The sequence below is a fragment of the Puma concolor genome, chromosome B3 (assembly GCF_028749965.1).
Source record: "Puma concolor isolate L17-30 chromosome B3, mPumCon1.1.hap2, whole genome shotgun sequence".
NCBI classification, from domain to species: Eukaryota; Metazoa; Chordata; class Mammalia; order Carnivora; family Felidae; genus Puma; species Puma concolor.
The window spans coordinates 77,710,805-77,727,430 of NC_141672.1; the positions used below are offsets into that span (position 1 = coordinate 77,710,805).

The 16,626-nt window shown below is 37.6% G+C and overlaps 1 protein-coding gene across 1 annotated transcript; it reads left to right on the forward strand.

Moving 5' to 3' along the window:
- The first annotated feature begins 4,674 nt into the window (after nt 1–4,674).
- On the forward strand, nt 4,675–7,216 carry LOC147580130 (olfactory receptor 11H6-like). The gene is made up of 2 exons (XM_086708480.1): nt 4,675–4,695; nt 6,266–7,216. Exons 1-2 carry the CDS (start codon nt 4,675–4,677, stop codon nt 7,214–7,216), a joined length of 972 nt encoding a protein of 323 aa, XP_086564606.1.
- Nucleotides 7,217–16,626: the final 9,410 nt, after the last annotated feature.

The window sequence follows — 16,626 nt, forward strand, 5'->3', positions numbered from 1 at the left end:
CACATAGTTGCAAACGGCAAGATTTCATTCTTTTTGATTGCCAAGTAATACTCCATTGTGTGTATGTATACATATGTGGTGTATATATATATATATATATATATATATGCGCCACATCTTCTTTATCCATTCATCCATCGATGGACATTTGGGCTCTTTGCATACTTTGGCTATTGTTGATAGTGCTGCTATGTACATGGGGGTGCATGTGTCCCTTCAAAACAGCACACCTGTATCCCTTGGATAAATCCCTAGTAGTGCAATTGCTGGGTCATAGTGTAGTTCTATTTTTAGTTTTTTGAGGAACCTCCATACTGTTTTCCAGAGTGGCTGCACCAGCTTGCATTGCCACCAACGATGCAAAAGAGATCCTCTTTCTCCGCATCCTTGCCAACATCTGTTGTTGCCTGAGTTGTTAATGTTAGCTATCCTGACAGGTGTAAGGTGGTATCACTGAGGGCTCTTTTTAATCACTTCTTTAAAATATGATTCCTAGGAAAAGGTGACAGTGATGACAATGAGAAAATCTTGGGGTAGCTTTTAAGTGAACTTGATGTTCAGTGATACTCTACACCATTTCCCCACTGAGTATTCTTGGTTCCTTTGTTAAATATTAGCTGACCATATTTGTAAGGGTTTATTTCTTGGCTCTTATTCTGTTCTGTACGCTTCTGTGTCTATTTTTGTACCAATACCCTTACTGTTTTGATTATTACAACAGCTTTGCAGTATAGCTTGAAATCAGGAAGTGTGATGCCTCCAGCTTTGTTCTTCCTTGGGATTGCTTTGCATATTCAGGATCTTTTGTGGTTCCATTCAAATTTTAGGGTTTTTTTTCCTCTTTCTGTTAAAAAATGCCATTGGAATTTTGATAAGGATTGCATTGTCTTTTTTCAGTTTCTTTCATCAAAGTCTTATAGTGTTCAGTGTACAGATCTTTCACTTATTTGGTTAAATTCATTCTTAAGTATTTTATTGTTTTCGATGCTATTGTAAATGGGATTGTTTTCTTTATTTCCTTTTCAGATATTTCATAGTGCATATAAACACAACTGATTTCCATATGTTGATTTTTTATCCTGCAATTTTATTCAACTTTTTGATAGTTCTAATAATTTTTTGGTGGAGTCTGTAGGATTTCCTATATATGTGATCATGTAATCTGCAGAAACAATTTTTTTTCAATATATGAAATTTATTGTCAAATTGGTTTCCATACAACACCCAGTGCTCATCCCAAAAGGTGCCCTCCTCAATACCCATCACCCACCCTTCCCTCCCTCCCACCCCCCATCAACCCTCAGTTTATTCTCAGTTTTTAACAGTCTCTTATGCTTACTGCAGAAACTATTTACCTTCTTTTCTGGTTTGGATATCTTTTATTTCTTTTTCTTGACTGATTGCTCTGACTAGGACTTCCAGGACTACCACTGAATAGAAATGGTAAGTGTGGACACCTTTGTTTGTTTCTAATCTTAGCAGAAAAGCTTTTGACCTTTGACCATTAAGTATGATGCTTGCTGTGGGCTTGTCATATATGGCTTTTATGATGTTGAGGTATATTTCTTCTGTACCCACATTTTTAAGAGTTTTTTTAAGAAAAGGTATTTTTTCAAATGCTTTTTCTACATCTATTGAGATGATCATAAGATTTTTATCCCTCATTATGTTAATGTGGTGTATCACGTATATTGATTTGCTTATGTCAAACCATCCTTGTGTCCCAAGGATAAGTCCCACTTGATCATGGTTTTATGATCCTTTTAGTGTATTGTTGAATTTGGTTTCCTAATATTTTGTTGAAAATTCTTTGCATGTATATTAATTGGGGATATTGGCAGTAGTTTTCTTGTAGTGTCTTTTTTTGGCTTTGGTATCAAGGTAATGGTGGCCTTGTATCATCCTTAGTAACAATACTTTGGCAGCCATACATGAGACAAAGTGGGAGCTTTGAGATCTGTACAAGAGATTGTGAAACCCCAGTGCAGCCCATGATCAAAGAGGACCATTTTGAGTAGGCAGATCCATGCCCAGGTGGCAGACTCACTAACCTGGCTCCTAAGTATAGATTCAGAAACAGCCCCATCTCTCTGTGGACTTGGCTAAACTATATTTGGCCTTAGTTTCACCACCAACACCATCCATCCACCAAAGGACATGGTAGGGGTCACACTTGCCTGTGCCTGCCAACCTCAGTCTGGCTATGGCCCCTGAACTGCCCTGTGACCCAGCTCTAGCCTTAGTAATGCCAAGGGACTGGGTTGTAGACACATGTTCATGTCCCTGAAGCAGGCCCTATGAACTTGGTCCAACTGTAGATCCTGAAATGGCTGTTTAACTCAGCCATAGACCAGGAACACTCCTGCTGCCAAGCATCAAAAAGTAAAAATACCTAGAGATAAATTTAATTAAGGAGGTGAAAGATCTATACACTGAAAACTTTAGGACATTGATGAAAGAAGTTGAAGAAAGACACAAACAGATGGAAAGATATCCTGCTCATGGATTAGAAGAATTAATATTATTAAAATTCCCATCCTACCAAAAGTCGTCTATAGACTCAATGCAATTAAGTAGGAAAAGTGAGAAATGTGTTAAGTTACTTGAGGTGGTAATCATTTCACAATGTATACATATATTAAATCATCATGTTGTATATCTTAAAAAACTTGCTGTGCAACTTAAAATATAAAAATTTTATTTGTCAATCATACTTCAATAAAGCAGGAAAAAATGAAGGAGAAATATATACTTTCTTATAAAAACAAAACTGAGAAAATTTACTGCCAAGTGGACTTGCACTATGAATAATTGTTTAATTTGTCAGTTAGAAGGAATGTGATACCAGATGGACACGTGCATCCACCAAAGAAATGAAAAGCATTGGGAATGGAATAAAAGAAACATTTATGGTAGCAATATTTTGTGTTTATGGAATAAGTAAAAGTAAAATTTATAACATAAAAATACCCCAAAGGATGAGAGTGAGGAATTGGGGATATACTGGTGTAAGTCTCTTTCACAACACGTGAAGTAGTATGATATTATTTGAATTCAGACTCCGACTAAATATTTTAAACCCTAGAAAAACAATTTTAAATATTTTAAACAGATAAAAATAATAGGGAAGTGATGGAGTTAAAGTAGATTCATAAAAAATAACACAAAGAAGGCAGGAAAGAAAAAGGGAAAGAACTGAACAGATAGAATAAAGAGAATGTAATTAGCAAAATGGTCATTTTAATCCAATCACATTGGAAATTAGATTAAATATAAATGATCTAAAGAAACTAAGAGACTGAGAGTATAAATTAGAAAAAAAGGGACGATGCAACAAAATACTGTCTATAAAAAGTCCTCTTTAAATAAAAATAATTAAAAGTAAAATACTAGAAAAACATGCACGATTCAAACATTGAACAAAAAGAAGTTGGAATAGCCACTTTAATATTAGACAAAGTAGACTTCAGAATGAAGAACATTACCAGAAAGAAGGACACTATATGACTCAAAAGGGGTCGTTTCTCCAGGAAAAAAAGGTAGGAGATACCTAACAACACAGCTTCAGGATACATAAGCAAAATCTGATCGAAGTGAGGTTAACTCACGCAGTGAATTTTACTTATTGGTGTCTTATTAGCACAACAGAGCTGACCTGGGAGAGAAAGCCTGCTCCCAAAGAAAGGGAATAACCCTTTTCAAGCCACTCACTGAGTCAACAGGAATGAGGATGAGAGATCTGATGTCATAACTCTGAAACTGATAGATAAGAGAGTCCAAATCTCAAAAAAATGAATAAAATTGAATATAAAGGAACATAAAGATAACCAAAAACCTTGTATTACAGCTAAACAGGTGTTGCTGTAGTGATTGCATCATCATAAGAGTAATTTGTCTATTGAACAAAATAGACATTGGCTCTAAGAATAGCATGAGAGTTTCTGATCACCAGTGGGAAACTGAGTCCCAAAGGCCAATCAGTGGGCTCCTGAGGGAAGAGAACATTGGGGATATAACTGATAATCTTCTGTCATGAATTCTCACTTTTGGTCCCAGGAGACTATATCCCTTAGGAGGAATCAGATACAGATTTCAGAGAAACATAAATAAGTCTCTGTTGTGTAGCATATATGCCAATTTTTCTCCAAATGAATGTCCTGTGCCCAGCAATGTAAACACCTTCTCTGGGCTGCTGGATGCCAAGGATGCCACATCCTCCATCGTGCCTGCCTCTTGCTGCAGTGCAAACAGAAGATTTCAGGTCAGACCTGCCAGTTCTATGAGGAGGTAGGTTTGGAAGAGATACAAGTTTAGGAGAGTTCTTAGGTGTGTCTTCTAGCTCTGCCTTCTTTTATGTGGTTGTGGAAACAATAGCACCTCAAGTTACATGAAGAATGTAAGGACATTCATCTTTGCAACTAAGAGGGCTGGGAATCAAGGAAGTGAGAGAGATGAGGATGAGGAAGTATGGAAAGTCCATCCTTAGTAACCAGGAGGTATATCCAGTCAGAACCAGCTCTTTGGGGGAAACAGCATGTTAGGGAAGTGACATCTGGAAACGACTGGCAAAGTGGCGATGAGGAGCAGGGCAGAAAAAACTTCAGCTCTCTCTTATTTTAGCCGTGTTCGGCTCTGCCACAGAGCAGATGATCAGCCATTTCGAGGAGGGAAAACATGACTGAACATGCCCACTTGGTGGGTTCATTCCCACATGGCTTACAAAGTCATTGCAATCCTCATAGACATTAATCACCAAATATTGCCTCCTTTTACACCTTTTTCCTCATGGATTCTTTGACTTCTGGGTTACACTGAATTCCTGCTACAGAGGAATTACTCAATGCTTGATATTGCCAAACATGATCCAGTCACAAACCAAAGAGGAGCCTTACAGTGAAGTGTGATGTGGAAAATTCTGAACTTCCCTGATCCCTTGTGTCACCAATTGAAATCATTAAGATCACCCTTAAAGCTATGACATTATGCAATCTGGAAAGTCATGCATTTTATAACTGATACATTAATAAATATTCTTAGCTAGAATAATTAAAATAATCTCGGTCTGTATTCTGCACTTATATTTTTCTTGAATAAATGTCATCACTCAATCGTGTCACTTGGGTCATTTAGGTCCAAATGATGACTGTCCTTCACTAGTGAAGGGGATCCTAAAATAAATTAATAAATTAAGACAAAACTACTAACAATGGAATTGTAGACAATTTCATAGGCTTTGTTTTCCTTTCACACATGGAAATCACACATCTACGACTAAAGCAGAGAAGGAAATTTTCACAAAAATTCTCCTTCAACTTCCCAAAACAATGCAACCTTCCATATCTAAAGTAGGATGTGGGCAACAGAGGGAGTGAGGAAGTAGGAGGGGAATCCTTGTCTAGAGGGACAGTTTATGGCTCCCACCACTGTTCCTGGTTCCCAGAGGCCCCTGCTTGGGATTATCTGACATTTGTGAGCCTCTGCCTCTATCCATAACCCAAAATAGAGGCTTTATTAAGTATCATGACACTTTAGGCAAAACCCTCAAAAATCCTCAAATAATATACAGATACATGCTCAGTTTTTCTACCTGTAAGTAGGGATTTAACCTAGACCAAAATTTTATAGAAGTATTTTAATTCATCACGTAAAAGAACCAATATGAAAGCCATTATGTAGATGTCTGGGAGTTCAAATTTTTATTTACTTAACCATGATGAACACTGAATAATAGATGGTACGTTTGATGTTTTTTTCTCCATTATTGGATGATCTTAGGATGCCAAAACTTATAATTCCAACACTGATCCAGAATAACACTGAAATGTATAAATATTTCTGCACCTTGTTACCTTTCTCCCTCTTCTGATGCCTAACTTTTTTTTATCTCTGATTCCAAAGATTTAAGTAATTGAAATTCTGTGTCAAATTTTAAGGGTCTATATATCTTAATCTATAGATAAAAGTACATGATTTTCTTACTTACCTACTTTTGTTAGTACTGTCATTAACATTCTTCAAGCTGCTTATCACATAAGATCTTTTCTTTTACCATGAGAAGATTCTGAAAGAGAAATGGGAGAATACAGAGATTCAAAATCTGATCATACCAGCACTCTGAAAGGTTGATAGTCTTTAGTAGTATAGTTATATTATTTATTTAATGGAATTACAAAATCTGAAGGAGTTTGGGATCTCTACAAAGGAAATATTCCTGAGGATTAAGGTCATCTTTGTCGTTGACACTTCTTCCCCTCTACCCCTTTAGGAAGCCATGAATATGTCAGGAGTCAGCACAGTGACCGAATTCATACTACTGAGTTTTCCGTGCTCCAGAGAGATTCAGGTCCTCCTTTTCGTGTTGTTCTTTGTGTCCTACATCCTGACACTGATGGGGAACGGGGCCATTGTCTGTGCAGTGAAGCTGGATCACAGGCTTCACACCCCCATGTACATTCTGCTGGCCAACTTCTCATTCCTGGAGATCTGTTACATCAACACTACTGTTCCCAATATGTTAAAGAACTTCCTATCTGAGACCAAAACCATCTCTTTCACTGCTTGCTTCTTCCAGTTCTACTTCTTCTTCTCCATGGGCATTACTGAGACTTTCTTACTGCCCCTCATGGCTTTTGATCGGTACTTGGCCATCTGTCGGCCTCTCCATTATCCTAACATCATGAGTAGCCACTTCTGCATGAACCTGGTGGCCCTCTGCTGGGTCACAGCCTTCCTCTGCTATCCAGTCCCTATCTATTTTATCACACAACTCCCCTTTTGTGGTCCCAATACCATTGACCACTTTGTCTGTGACCCTGGTCCTCTTCTGGCTCTGTCCTGCATCCCTGCCCCTGGAATTGAGCTTTCCTGTTCTATATTGAGCTCTCTTATTATCTTCATCAGCTTCTTCTTCATCCTTGCGTCCTATACCCTGGTTCTCAGAGCAGTGTTGCGTGTCCCTTCAGCAGCTGGCCGACGTAAGGCCTTCTCCACCTGTGGTTCCCACCTGGCTGTGGTGTCTCTCTTCTATGGATCCATCATGGTCATGTACATCAGCCCAACCTCTGGAAATGCAGCTGGGATACAGAAGATTGTAACCTTGTTCTACTCATCAGTGACCCCACTTATAAACCCACTGATCTATAGTCTCCGGAACAATGACGTGAAGGCTGCCTTGAGAAAAATTCATATGTGCACAAAAATTAGTCAAAGCAAATGAGTACTCATTCTAGTGTACCTAGACCAGCCCCAATCCACAGACTCATCTTATAGAGCCACTATTTTAGATAAATATGTGACATATATTTGGGTAAAGTGAAGGAGGCTACAGTGATTACTAAAGGTGACTCAAACACTAATGACGGTAGCAGAAGTTTCTTTTCCTGAGTCAATTTTGAAATCCTCCATTTATAAAGTAAGGACCAGATTACATTCTTCTTATCTTTTATCTATGCAAGATAATTAAGATACCTGGAAACAGGATCACATTTTTAAAATGGTTAGCACTTAGGGGCATCACAATTTGGGTTAGTTTCATGTGAAGGGAGGTTGAGTTGAATGCATAGCCCAAAAGAGGAAAAGCCAGTGATTCTAAGAGATTGAGATGAAGACAGATGCAGATGAATTTGATGACTGCTCCCTGGTTATTTGACCTAACAGTTCAGTCAAAAAATAAATTAGTCAGTTGGCTTCTGGGGTTGGTACACTTAATTCACCCATTCATTTACCTCTCTGATATCCCTCCCTTTGTGAAACTCACATTATCATGAGAGAGACAGTTAAGCAGATAACTCAAAGATCTATAATACCAGAGGTACTATAAGAGGAAAAACAGAGAATCAATACAAAAATTGTAGTGGTAGGATAGGGCATAACTTAGATCAGAGTATCAGAGAGTATTTTTGTGAGGAGGTGATATTTTAATGTAAGGGAATAAGCCATGCAGAAATCTAGGGGAATTAAATTCCACATAAGTGCAGGTGTAATTAAGGGGTTTTCAAAGATAATAAAGGTTAATTTTGGCCATCCTGAGGAAAATGGTATATGAAACTGGAGAGATAGGAATCTGATTACTAGAAACTTCAAGGTCACAATAGAATATTTTATCTGAACTTTGGGGAAGCCTGCTCAATACTATATACTAAGGGTAAGACTTAATAAAAATTGTAATTTAATAAAAATCTCACCTTGGGTGGCTCAGTTGGTTAAGCATCTGACTTCATTGTAGGTCATGATCCTACCATGCATGAGTTCGAGCCCTGTGTTGGGCTCTGTGCTGACAACTTAGAGCCTGGAGCCTGCTTCAGATTCTGTGTCTCTCTCTCTGTTCCTCCACCACTCACGCTCTGTCTCTCTCTGTCTCTCAAAGATGAATAAATGTTAAATAAAAAAAAGAGAAATATTAATTTAAAAAGAAAAGGAGTGAAATGAAGATTTGTGACTCATAAAATCTTATATTGGTAAAAAGTCAAGTTCCCAGTTACAAATTTTCTTTAAAGCAAATTCCCCATTTAAATTGTATTAGATAATGTAGTTAAATGAGCAAGTTGGTACATAAAAATCTAAGTAATATGTAATATATCTGCACACATGAAACTATATTCCAGTTAACACCCATCCTGAGAAAAGTTCTTAGCAAACTGGGGATAGAAACTTCTTTGATCTGTAATAGACATTTTCAAAACCCTGAGTCTAACATCATACTTGTGAAAATGAATGCTTTTCCTCTAAAATCAGGAACAAGACAAAAATGTTTGCTCTCACCACTTCTTTTTTTTTTTTTAACGTTACTTATTTTTGACAGAGACAGAGAGAGAGAGACAGAGAGAGAGAGAGAGAGACAGAGCATGAGCAGGGGAGGGGCAGAGAGAGAGGGAGACACAGAATCCAAAGCAGGCTCCAGGCTCTGAGCTGTCAGTACAGAACCCCACACGGGGCTCGAACTCACAGACCACAAGATCATGACCTGAGCTGAAGTTGGACGCTCGACCAACTGAGCCACCCAGGAGCCCCAGTTCTCATCATTTCTATTCAACGTTATACTGAAAGTGCAATCAGACAAAGGAAAAACAAAAGTCATCTAGATAGAAGATTGTCTTTCATTAGATATGAAATGATTATGTAGAAAATTCAATGAAATCTACAAAAAAGGCTACTAGAAGTATTAAATAAAAATAAGATTTTTTAGATGGCAAGATATAAGATCCATATACAAAAATCTCTTTATTTCTATATGCAATTGCTAGGAACAATTAGATGTTGGTATTAAAAAACACCGTTTATTTATTTTTTTTTTAAATTTTTTTTTTTTCAACGTTTATTTATTTTTGGGACAGAGAGAGACAGAGCATGAACGGGGGAGGGGCAGAGAGAGAGGGAGACACAGAATCGGAAACAGGCTCCAGGCTCCAAGCCATCAGCCCAGAGCCCGACGCGGGGCTCGAACTCACGGACTGCGAGATCGTGACCTGGCTGAAGTCGGACGCTTAACCGACTGCGCCACCCAGGCGCCCCAAAAAACACCGTTTATAAGTCACAAAAATATTTAATAGAAGTAAATCTGATAGAAGATGTGAAAGACCTATGCAATGAAAACTAAAAAGCGTTTCTGAGAGAAATCAAAGATGTAAATAAATTTAAATATATAACCTGTTTATGGGCTAGAAAACTCAATATATATATATGTATATATGTATATATATATATATGTATCTATCTATCTATCTATATATTTATTTATTTGAGCATAGTTGACCCATAATGTTACATTAGTTTTAAGTGTACAACATAGTGATTCAGCAGCTCTATATGTTATGCTGTGCTCACAAGTGTATACCATACCACACTGTCACCATACAACACTATAACACTTATAACAACACTGACTATACTTCCTATAGTGTACCTTTTATTCATGTGACTTATTCATTCCACAACTGGAAGCCTGAAACTTCTACTCCTCTTCACTTCTCATTTTGCCCATCCCTCTCAATCCCCTCCCCCCTGGCAAAGCTGGGTTTGTTCTCTGTATTTATAGGTCTGATTTTGCTTTTGTTTGTTTATTGATTTGGTTTTTATTTTTTATTTAAAAAAATATTTATTTTTGAGAGAGAGAGACAGAGGGAAAACAGGGGAGAGGCAGAGACAGAGGCAGACACAGAATCTAAAGCAGGCTCCAGGCTCTGAGATGTCAGCACAGAGCTTGATGCAGGGCTCAAACCCATGGACCATGAGACCATGACTTAAGTGGAGGTCAGACGCTTAACTAAGCCATGCAGGCACCCGTATTCATTTGTTTTTTAAATTCACATATAAGTGAAATCATATGGTATTTGTCTTTCTCTGTCTGACTTACTTCACTTAGCATAATACCTTCTAGGTCCATCCATGTTCTCCCAAATGACAAGATCTCATTCTTTCTTTTATGGCTGCATAATATTTTATTGTATGTATATACCAATTCTTCTTTGTTCATTCGTCTATCAGTGGACATTTGGGTTACTTCCATATCTTGGCTGTCTTAAATAATGATGCAAGAAAACAGAGATGTGCGCATATATGTTTATGAAGTTGTGTTCATTTTCTTTGGGTAAGTGCCCAGCAGTGGAATTTTTTTTTTTTTTTTGGCCTGACTGTGGAATTATTGAATCATATGGTATTTCTTTTATTAATTTTTTGAGAAAACTCCATATTCTTCTCCACACAGGCTACACCACTTTTCATTGCCACCCCTTTGGCTGTGCAAAAGTCTTATTTTTTTCTTATGATTTTATATTTTTTACTATTTTTTACTTTATTTTTTATATTTTATCATGATTTCAAATGAGAATTTTTATTATGTAAGCAGTCTCTTTTTTGATGTTTATTTTTGAAAGACAGAGAGAGATAGACTGCCTGTGTGTGTGCTTGTGCATGAGTGGGGGAGGGGCAGAGAGGGAGACAGAGGATCCAAAGCAGGCTCCACAGAGAGCCCAATAGGGAGCTCGAACTCATGAACCACAAGATTATGACCCAAGCCAAAGTTGGACCCGTAACTGACTGAGCCACCTGGTGACCAAAAATTTTTTATTTTGACATAGTCCCAATAGTTTAATTTTGCTTTTGTTTCCCTTGCCAGAGGAAACATTTAGAAAAATGTTGCTAAGGCTGATGTCAAAGAAATTACTGGCTATGTTTTCTTCTAGGCATTTTATGGTTTCACCTCTCACATTTAGGTCTTTAATCCATTTTAAGTTTATTTTTATATGTAGTGTAAGAAAATGGTCCAGTTCATTCTTCTGCATGTAGCTGTTTAGATTTGCAAACACCCTTTGTTGAAGAAACTGCCTTTTCCCCATTGTGTATTCTTGCTTCGTTTGTTGTGGATTAATTGACCATAAAAGCATGGTTTTATCTCTGGACTGTCTATTCTGTTCTATTGATCTATGTGTCTATTTTCTGCCAGTACCATTACTATTTTAATTACTATAGCTTTGTAGAATACATTGAAGTCAGGAATTGTGATACCTCCAGCTTTGTTCTTTTCAAATTTCCTTTGGCTATTTGGGGTCTTTTGTGTTTCCTTACACATTCTAGGATTATTTGTTCTAGTTCTATGAAAAATGGTGTTTTTTTCTTAATTTTTATTTTAGAGAGAAAACATGCAAATGGGGGAGAGGGGCAGAGAGAGAGAAAGAGAGAATCCCAAGCAGGCTCCACACTCAGTGTGAAGCCTGACACAGGGCTCAATGAGGGGCTCAGTCCCATTACCTGAAAGCCAAAAGCAGGAGTCAGTCAAGAAACTGAGCCAGGCAGGTGCCCATGTGTTTCTGGTATTTTGATAAGGATTGCATTGAATCTGTAGATTGTTTTGGGTAGTGTGGACATTTTAACAATATTGGTTCTTCTGATACATAAGCATGTATTGCCTTTCATTTGTGTGTGTGATCATTTATTTCTGTTATCATTGTTTTATAGTTTAGGAGTGCAGGTCTTTCACCTCTTTAGTTAAGTTTATTCCAGGTATTTTATTCTTTGTGGTACTTAAAAAATGTTTATTTATTTTGAGAGAGAGAGGGAGTGTGTGTGTGTGTGTGTGTGAGATAGAGAGAAAGAGAGAGAGAGAGAAAGGGAGTATGAGCATGAGTGGGCAGAGAGAGAGGGAGAGAGAGAATCCCAAGCCAGCTCCACACTGTCATGAACAATGAGATCATGACCTGAGTTGAAATCAAGAGTCAGATGCTTTGGGGCGCCTGGGTGGCTTAGTTCATTTAGCGTCTGACTTTGGCTGAGGTCGTGATCTCATGGTTCGTGAGTTTGAGTCCTGCATCGGGCTCTGTCTCTCTTTCTCAAAAATACACACTGTCTCTTTTGTAGCAACGTGGATGGAACTGGAGAGTGTGATGCTAAGTGAAATAAGCCATACAGAGAAAGACAGATACCATATGGTTTCACTCTTATGTGGATCCTAAGAAACTTAACAGAAACCCATGGGGGAAGGGAAGGAAAAAGAAAAAAAAGAGGTTAGAGTGGGAGAGAGCCAAAACATAAGAGACTGTTAAAAACTGAGAACAAACTGAGGGTTGATGGGGGGTGGGAGGGAGGGGAGGGTGGGTGATGGGTATTGAGGAGGGCACCTTTTGGGATGAGCACTGGGTGTTGTATGGAAACCAATTTGACAATAAATTTCATATATTAAAAAAAATAAATAAAAATAAAAAAAATAAATAAAAATCTCTTTCTCAAAAATAAAATGAATATTAAAAAAAAAACAGACGCTTAACTGACTGAATCACCCAGGTGCCCCTTTTTGGTACATTAAAAAAATATTTTTAAATGTTTGTTTATTTTTGAGAGTGAGACAGAGCACAAGTGGGGAAGGGGCAGAGAGAGGGAGACACTGAATCCAAAGCAGGCTTCAGGCTCTGAGTTGTCCACACAGAGCCCAACCTCGGGCTCAAACTCACAAACTGTGAGATCATGACCTGAACCAAAGTCTGACGCTTAACTGACTGGGCCACCCAGGCATTCTGATAAACTTTTATTTTATTTTTTTATTTATTTTTATTTGTTTTTTTTTTAATGTTTGTTTATTTTTGAGAGAGATAGAGACAGAACGTGAGTGGGGGAAGGGCAGAGAGAGAGGGAGACACAGAATCTGAAGCAGGCTCCAGGCTCTGAGCTCTTAGCACAGAGGCTGATGTGGGGCTCGAAATTACTAACTGTGTGATCATGACCTGAGCCGAAGTTGGAAGCCCAACCAACTGAGCCACCCAGGTGCCCCTGGTACACTTTTAAATAGAATTGTTTTAATTGCTCTTTCTGCTACCTCATTGTTAGTGTATCGAAATACAACAGATATGTATGTTAATTTTGTGTCCTGTGACTTTACTGAGCCCATTCATCATGATCCAATGTTTTTTTCTTTCTGTTTTTTTTTTAAGTTTGTTTTGAGAGAGAGAAGGAAAGTGGGGGGGGGGGCAAGGAGGGAGGGAGAGAGAATTCCAAGTAGGCTCTGCCTGTCAGCTTGGAGCCCGATGTGAGGTTTGAACTCATTAACAACTCTGTTTTTATGATGTATCACGTTCTTTGATTTGTAAGTATTGAACCATCCTTACATTCTCAGAATAAAATCTACTTGATTGTGTTGATTTTTAAAAACATGTTATTGGATTCAGTTTGCTAATATTTTATTGAGAATAATTGCATCTATGTTTATCAGAGACATTTGCCTGTAGTTTTCTTGTTTTGTGTGTCTATCTGGTTTTGGTATCAGAGTTATGGTGGCTTTGTAGAATATATTTGGAAGTTTTTCTTTCTCTTCTAGTTTTTGCAATAGTTTGAGAATAATAGGTATTAACTATTTTTTTAAGTTTATTTATTTTGAGATAGAGTGAGCATGAATGGGGGAGGAGCATAGAGAGGGAAAGAGAGAATCTCAAGCAAGCTCCACACTGTAGGCACAGAGCCCGATGTGGGGCTTGAACCCTCAAACTGTGAAATTATGACCTGAGCCAAAATCAAGAGTCAGATGATTAATCGCCTGAGCTACCCAGGTGCTCCTAGGTATTAACTCCTTAAATATTTGGTTGAGTTTGCTTGTGAAGCCATCTGGTCCTGGACTTTTGCTTTTTGGGAGTTTTTTTTTTTTTTTAAGTTTATTTATTTATTTTGAGAGAGAGAGTATGAGTGGGGTAGGGACAGAGAGAGAGGGAGAGAGAGAATCCCAAACAGGTTCCCACTGTCAGTGCAGAGCCTGACCTGGGGCTTGATCTCATGAACTGTGAGATCATGACCTGAGCTGAGATCAAGTTGGACGTTTAATTGACTGAGCCATCCAGGCACCCTGTTAGTTTTTTTATTACTGATTTAATTTCATTGGTAGTAATAGGTCTGTTCTAATTTTCTATTTCTTCATGACTCAGTTTTGGAAAGTTATATGTTTCTAGGAGTTTATCCATCTCTTCTAGGTTGTCCAATTTTTGGCATATAATTTTTCATAATAATATTTACATAATCTTTTGTATTTCTGTGGTGTCAGTTGTTATTTCTCATCCTTCATTTCTGATTTTGTTTGAGTCCTCTCCTTTTTTTGATGGATCTGGATAAAAATTTATAAATATTATTGACCATTTCCAACAACCTACTTCTGGTTTTATTGATCTGTTCTATTGTTTTTTTTAGTCTCTGCATCACTAATTCTGTTCTAATCTTATTATTTCCTTCCTTCTACTGGCTTTGAGCTTTGTTCTTCTTTTTCTAACTCCTTTAGATGTAAGGTTAGGTTATTTATTTGACATCTTTCTTGCTATATAGCCTGTACTGCTTATTCTCCCTTCTTTATTTTTTTATTTTTATTTTTTTAATTTTTTTTTTTTAAAAATTTTTTTTTTCAACATTTATTTATTTTTGGGACAGAGAGAGACAGAGCATGAACAGGGGAGGGGCAGAGAAAGAGGGAGACACAGAATCGGAAACAGGCTCCAGGCTCTGAGCCATCAGCCCAGAGCCTGACGCGGGGCTCGAACTCACGGACGGCGAGATCGTGACCTGGCTGAAGTCGGACGCTCAACCGACGGCGCCACCCAGGGGCCCCTTATTCTCCCTTCTTAGAACAACCTTTGCTGCATCCAAAGATTTTGAACTGATGTTTTCATTTTCATTTGTCTCCATGTATTTTTTTATTTCCTTCTTGATTTATTGGTTTACTCATTCACTGATTAGAAGCATGTTGTTTAGCCTCCATGTATTTGTGTTATTTCTATAATTTTTTTTGTGATTGACTTCTAGTTTCATACCATTGTGGTTGGAAAGATGCATGGTGTGATTTCAGTCTTTTTGAATTTATTGAGACTTGTTTTGTGGCCTAACATATTATCTATTCTGGAGAATGTTCCATGTGCACTGGAGAAGAATGTGCTTTCCACTGCTTTAGGATGAAATGTTCTGAATATATCTGTTAAATCCATCCAGTCCAGTGTGTCATCAAAGCCCTTGTTGATTTTCTGTTTAGATAATCTGTCCATTGCTATAAGTGGGGTGTTGAAGTCCCTTACTATTATGGTATTATTATAAATGAGTTTCTTTATGTTTGTGATTAATTGATTTATATATTTGGGTGCTTTCACATGTGGAGCATCAATGTTTACAATTGTTAGATTTTTTTTTTGGTGGATAGACCCCTTAATTATGATATAATGCCGTTTTTCATCTCTTGTTACAGTCTTTATTTTAACATCTAGATTGTCTGATATAAGTATGGCTACTCTGGCTTTCTTCTTATGACCATTAGCATGATAGATGGTTCTCCATCCCCTTACTTTCAATCTGAAGGTATTTTAGGTCTAAAATGGGTCTCTTGTAAACAGCATATAGATGGATCTTGTTTTCTTATCCATTCTGTTACCCTGTGTCTTTTGATTGGAGCATTGAGTCCATTGACATTTAGAGTGAGTATTGAAAGATATGGATTTATTGCCATTATGTTACCTGTAGAGCTGGAGTTTCTGGTGGTGTTCTCTGGCCCTTTCTAGTGTTTGTTGCTTTTGGGTTTTTTTGTTTTTATTTTGTTTTTGTTTTGTTTTGTTTTGTTTTGGCTTTTCTCCTCAGAGAGTCCTCCTTAAAATTTCTTGCAGGGCTGGTTTAGTGGTCATGAACTCGTTTAATTTTTGTTTGTCTGGAAAACTTTTTATCTCTCCTTCTATTTTGAATGACAGCCTTGCTGCATAAAGAATTCTTGGCTGCATATTTTTCAATTCCATGTTGAATATATCCTACCACTCATTTCTGGCCTGCCAAGTTTCTGTGGATAGGTCTGTTGTGAACCTGATATGTTTTCCCATGTAAGTTAAGGACTTTTTTTTCCCTTGCTGCTTTCATGATTCTTTCCTTGCCTGAATATTTTCTGAATTTGACTATGATATGCCTTGTTGATGGTCAGTTTTTGTTGACCTTCTATACCTTTTTCTCTCTCTTCATCTTGTGGGACCCCTATGATTCTGATGTTATTCCTTTTTAATGAGTCACTGAGTTCTCTAATTTATATCATGCTCTTTAGCCTTAGTCTCCCTTTTTTTTCTGCTTCATTGTTCTCCATAAGTTTGTCCTCTATATCTCTGATTTGCTGCTCTGCCTCATCCATCCGTGCCACCA

Excerpts from the sequence above, each read along its gene's own strand:
- LOC147580130 (XM_086708480.1), top strand. The coding sequence starts at position 4,675 with ATGACTGAACATGCCCACTTG. Across the intron at positions 4,696-6,265 it reads TGACTGAACATGCCCACTTG|GAAGCCATGAATATGTCAGG; the intron begins GTGGGTTCATTC and ends CTACCCCTTTAG.